Consider the following 6,000-nt stretch of genomic DNA (forward strand, 5'->3'; position numbering starts at 1 on the left):
GAGGGGGGTGAAGGACAGACAGTACCTGTGAACGGAACACTACAGCTCACTCAGCTTTATAAACCACTCTTTCTCTCGTGCACACGGAGGAAATCTTTGCAAATCTATGCACCAATGAATCTTCATGTGCAACCATTAAAGTGTGATGCATTTTTACATTTTATGTAAAAACATTTAGTACATAAAAAAAATAAAAAATAAAAAATAAACAAAAACACATTTTGCATTTTATATTGTCCTTCTGCATGTCCTTACTTCACTCCACGGTTTGAGCCACGAGAATATATTTTAGATATCCAGCCACACCCACGCACGCTCGAGACAGTAATAATGCAGACACTGTCTGCAGACAATGTGCAGACACACAGACAGACATACACGAACACTGTCTTTCTATGCTTGTGACAGCATACTTATACTTACAGATTAAATTCATGTTATAATTTCACTCAACATTTACCTCACAAACTGCAAAAAAAAAGCTACAGCTTATATTAAAATAGCAACAATAATAACAATTATAATAATAATAATAACAATAATAACAAAAACAACAACAACAACAACAACAACAATAATAATAATAATAATAATAATAATAATAATAATAATAATAATAATAATAATAAATTATATTAAGCGGATATCCTCTAGGTGGGCAGCAAATGTCCTCCCCAGAAGGACAGGAGTGTCTGACAATTGACTTTGTCCCCACAAAGTCCCAATTATCAGACATTCCCATCCACCCTTCTGGGGAGAACATTTGGTCCCCTTTTAGATCCCCCTCCCTTCGTCCCTCCCCCCCCCCCCCCCCCCCGCCCCCCCCCCGACACAGTGCTATAACGATCATTTACAAAGCCTTCTGGACATTTGCGCTTCACGCGCCGACAGTTACTGCAAACGCGAGATCACGACTCATTCACAGCCCTATTCTAGTCTAAAGGACACTGAGCTGTCGAATCACACATACACATCCACACACACACACCCTGGACTCGCACTTGCTCACACGTTCATCTAGCGCCATGTATTCTGTACAAAAATGACAGTAAAAACCCACATAGATTTAATAATAATAATAATAATAATAATAATAATAATAATAATAATAATAATAATAATAATAATAATAATAATAGCAACGCGTTATAGTCGGATCCCTGCTGCTCGTTCTCATATATCCGGCTTGTGCGCGCATTAAAATGGAGGAAACTGGTGGAGAACATTTCTCTGACTCTACCGCAAGGTGCATCTTCTCCAAATTTGTCCAGTTTTCCGGTAGCAACGGGAATCCTGCGGTGCTCCCATCTGCTATTGGCTGCACGCGTCACGACTAAGGAAACACTGCCATTTATGTACTCAGGCACAAGATGCGTTCACGCTGCGGCGCTGCAAAGACACCCAACCACCCAGAGACATGAGGAATAACGTTAAAATAGTATTGCTTTCATATTTGTGCTCACTGTGTGACTGTTACGCAGTGTGATCACTAGTTACACCACTACTATGTGTTATCCCTCACACCTAACAAACTACATGCAGGAGGCACCTAAAAGTTCCTTTTAACACAAATGTGTATCACACCTGATACAGTGTTCAATTAAAAGACTTAAGGTGTACATATAATTGGATGTAACTAGTATAAAGCTTTAAAAAAAAAAGTGGCTAAATGTGATTTAGGTTTTTTAGGTTAAAGATTTCTAACAGAAGCTGCTCCTTTAGGGCGCCACCCCAGAGACGAGGACAAGAACAGTTTGTACTCTTTGTACCCCACAGAGAGAGGGGGAGGGGGGGCGGGCAGACAGACAGAGAGAGAGAGAGAGAGAGAGAGAGAGAGAGAGAGAGAGAGAGAGAGAGAGAGAGAGAGAGAGAGAGACAGGTAGAAAGAGAAAGAGTATAAAAATATAAGTGTATAATGCATCATATTAACACACAAACACACATGCGAGTATATGATGCACTAATTGCAACTATAAAATTGTTGCCTATAAATAACCCACATATAAAAATGGACATTATGGTTCATGATGTTCATTCCGGATCTCGGCTTATTTATGCTGCATAACAGAGCTAATGCAGAGACAACAGAATTCTGCATAAATTAGCCCAGACTGGGTTTATAATAAAATCGTCAAAAAAAGATAGCTAGGAATACCAGTTCCTGTCTCGCCATGTCCATTATAATATGAGCTAAATCTGAGAACCGAGATGGAGGGGGCTGTGTGTTAGAAAGAGATAGGGAGCGAGAGAGAGTGCGATGGTTATTTTAAAATTCCGGAAGCGTTTCCTCACATGGACCGCAGGGCCGTCTTGTGCATCTGATGCTGTCGAGTCGCCCAATGAGCGTCGAGAACAGCTCGGTTTCCAACACGGTATTCCCTCTCGTGCAGATCCTGGGCGGGCCCGGGGAAGCTCGGTCACGCAGCGTGGGTGGTGTGTGTGTCTGCCGCGCCGGTATAAAAGCGCGCCGGCAGCAGCGGAAAGATGCAGTCAGTAGTAGCTTGGTTACACAGAACCGGCTCGAGCTTCAGCATCAGCAGCGGCAGCATCAGCACCAGCAGCACCTATTAACCATCATGGTTCTCATCTGGACCCAGTTTGGCGTGAAGCATAAGAACGTCAAATGCAAGGTGCGAGTGATCCACGGCGAGGAAAGCAGGACCTCTGACGTAAGTAACCCCAACACTTGTTTATTCTAGTTTCTTTATCAGTTTTAATTTTATTCAACATGACATCTAAGTATCAGCATTGTAATTATGCCTGAATTTACAACTGTGTTCTTCCTGAATGTACGCTGAATGCACTCCAAACTTAAGCTACAGATACTTGTCACTGAGCTAATAGACCACAGGGTAGAAAATGTCACTGTACGGTATTTTTTTCTCTCAAACAGTGCAGAGTGCATTTATCTAATAAAACCTTTATATACTGGTGGTTTAAAATACCAACAAATTCTACTTGTATAGTGTCTAATGTAGATGGAGATAGGTGTCCAATTGACCATATATGAAATTCTCTGTATCACTGTGTGAATTAAGAGCTAAACAAGTTTATTTATTATTTATTTATTCTCTCTCCCTGAACAGGAGGCGCACGAGGACCCTGAAATACCCAGTCCTCCTTCATCACCAGTGTGCTTGGACCACTATGCTGTGTTAGGAGTGTCAAGCGACTCAAACGAGGAGGAGATAAGACGTGCATATAAACGCCTAGCACTTCGCTACCATCCTGACAAAAACTCAGATGCGGATGCAGAGGAGAAGTTCAAACAGATTGCACAAGCCTATGAGATCCTTACAGACCCCGAAAAGCGCAGCCTTTATGACCAACAAGGTAAGAGCTTTATATAGGTCACACTGTTCCCATTTTCACACATTCTACTGTGTGCAGAATTCATAAATTCCCTAACCCATATTTTCCACATGCACATATATGGTTTTGGACTCCTCAGTCGCTTACACCTACAAATTGAATCTAAGCAGAAATTTTCAACTTTCCTTGACTATTAAATACTCACATTTTCATACACGCAACTTTTGCAGGTTTGTCTAAGGGACAGATGTCTTCTGCAAAAGCAGACCCAACACCCAGTGGCCCCAAGGCCGACACCCATGCCTGGCGCATCTTCTTCAACTTTGAGTTTGACTCAGATGAGGACCTCTTCAACCCATTTCTGAAGAACCCTCAACCCCACCTGGGTCGTCACCACAGCAAGGCGGGGTCCCACCCTGGGGGTGCAACCGAAGTGCATGACCTCTATGTGTCTCTGGAAGACATTCTGACAGGTGTTACAAAGCGTGTGAAAGTCACCCGGCTCCGGCCCACAGAAAAGAACACACTTCAGCCAGAGGAACGTGTGATCGATGTAGAGGTGAAGAAAGGATGGAAGGAAGGGACAAAGATCACCTTTCCAGGGGAGGGACAAGGAGTGTCAGGCCATGGCCCGAATGACCTCACATTTGTGGTCAAAGAGAAGAAGCATAGCCACTTCAAACGGGAAGGGTCCAACATCGTCTACACAGCCACCATAACGCTTAGAGAGGTGAGTGTGTGTGCTAATAGTACAGCCTGTCCTGCTCTCCACCCACACAGTCTCTGCTAGATGATAAGCCTCTGCAGAGCACTGTGGCTATATTTAGAAACTCTTCCCCTCTCCCGCAGGCTTGCAAACAGACACACTCCTCCGCCTTTTGCCTCTCCTCATCTTCCCTCTGTCATTTTCTCACATCTGATCTCTAATTATGAATTCCCTTCCCTTCATGTTTTACCCTCATGTCCCTTGATTTTCCAACTCTTTTTGAAATTTACTTAATCTCAGAACAAATCCTCGCACTCTCCATCATTTCCCATCACAATCTTTTGTGCATTATTTCAATTCAATTTAAATCACTCAGCCTGTTTGTCATGATAGTTATATATTTCACTGTCTGCCTACAAACATCTATCATCTTCATATCTCACCCCACCGTTCATCTGCCTTGTCATCACTATCACCTGTCTGTCTCACACTCTTTTCCCTCCTTGTCTCACAGCCTATCGTCTCTCTGAGTGTCTCGCACCATCACACTCGCCTCCTCCTCCCAACTCCTCTCTCCTGCTGCTTCTCACCCCATCCCTCATCTATTATCTCTCACCCTCCCTTCTCAGCTCTCTCATCTCTCTCCCACGCACTTCCTCCCTCCTCCTCTTTCCCACTCAGACTAGAACAAGAGAACAGGAACACATTAGCAACACTCGTCTCGTAACGGCATCTTGCATAACAGGAGAAGTTCATTCACTCTGAACCAGATTCTCTTCATTCAATCTCGACTAAACATTATGCAACACAAAAACCCAATAATAGGTATTTTCAAATGGTTTGGAAACATTAAAGAATGCTCTAGCCTGGAGATTTCTCACAGATATACTCACATTATTGGTTTAAGAAATAATCCTCATTCTAAAAAACAAAATGTATTAGGAAAACCATTTTGTTCATACCTAGCATACTAAGATGTAGTAGCAAATAACAATAACCTTCTTTGTTCCTTTCTCTTTCTGTAGGCATTATGTGGCTGTACTATAAGTGTCCCCACCCTGGATGGACAGTCAAAGCCTGTTCCCTGCAGTGATGTCGTCAAGCCTGGCTCAGTGAGAAAATTAATAGGGGAGGGGCTTCCTCGGGCAAAGAACTCAACCCAGCGCGGTGACCTGTTGGTTGAGTTCCAGGTGGTGTTTCCTGAGCGTATCCCACCATCCAGCAAGGAGATCATCAAACACAGTCTTGGACAGTGTTAACCCAATCATGCAAACACACAGATCCAGTGATGGTTGCAGCATCAACTTTTTTGTCTCTGTGAGGCATATTGTGTGCCGGACTGTACACACATGCACACAAAATATCATACGTAGTCCATAGATTTTAGACAAACACACACATTGCATTCAGACATACCACATATAGACAGACAGGAATACACAAATGCAGACACTTATACAAACAGAGGTGCTACTCTTAAAGTCTCAACACACATCCTGTATGTAGCAGGATGTGACATGCTCTATGGGAGAGGGCTTGATGGCCTCCTTTAGGAAATTGCTGTTCCTATAATGACCATCTCAACTTGCTCTAAACAATGACAAATTTGTACTTGTGTACAGAATCGTCAATTAATTAGTCTCTATGAGAGAACCTGTGTCATGTTTCAATGAATTATTTATAAAGGATGATTATATAAAGACTTCAGTGTGCTGTATAATTTGGCATGTAGGCTAAGACTGAATGAAAAGCATGTTTTTTATGTACAAATAAAGACTTTATTAAATAAACTACTTTGTCTTTTAATATTTTTCCCCTGAAGACACTTCTGTAACTCTGATGTAACTTTAGCCCTGCAGTGTAACATCTATACATGGTCCTGCACAGGGGCGCCACTATGGGGGGAAAAGTTAGGACGGTTCTAAGGGCCCACAAACTTTTGGGGCCCCCAGAGGCTTGTATGTTTGATGCAAAATGGGTGT

The 6,000-nt window shown here is 42.6% G+C and overlaps 1 protein-coding gene across 1 annotated transcript; it reads left to right on the forward strand.

Annotated features, from left to right (window-relative positions):
- Positions 1-2,465: 2,465 nt before the first annotated feature.
- Positions 2,466-5,808, forward strand: zgc:122979 (uncharacterized protein LOC641576 homolog). Its single transcript, XM_027179148.2, has 4 exons — positions 2,466-2,669; positions 3,087-3,333; positions 3,543-4,042; positions 5,044-5,808. The coding sequence occupies exons 1-4, from the start codon at positions 2,577-2,579 to the stop codon at positions 5,275-5,277; spliced, it is 1,074 nt and encodes a 357-aa protein (XP_027034949.1). The 5' UTR covers positions 2,466-2,576; the 3' UTR covers positions 5,278-5,808.
- The last annotated feature ends 192 nt before the right edge of the window (positions 5,809-6,000 follow it).

The sequence above is a fragment of the Tachysurus fulvidraco genome, chromosome 21 (assembly GCF_022655615.1).
Source record: "Tachysurus fulvidraco isolate hzauxx_2018 chromosome 21, HZAU_PFXX_2.0, whole genome shotgun sequence".
NCBI lineage: Eukaryota > Metazoa > Chordata > Actinopteri > Siluriformes > Bagridae > Tachysurus > Tachysurus fulvidraco.

Bases quoted from the DNA above. Each gene is read 5' to 3' on its own strand.
- zgc:122979 (XM_027179148.2), top strand. From the start codon at position 2,577: ATGGTTCTCATCTGGACCCAGTTTGGCGTGAAGCATAAGAACGTCAAA. The intron at 3,334-3,542 runs GTAAGAGCTTTA...CAACTTTTGCAG, and splicing joins CAGCCTTTATGACCAACAAG to GTTTGTCTAAGGGACAGATG. The intron at 4,043-5,043 runs GTGAGTGTGTGT...CTCTTTCTGTAG, and splicing joins CCACCATAACGCTTAGAGAG to GCATTATGTGGCTGTACTAT.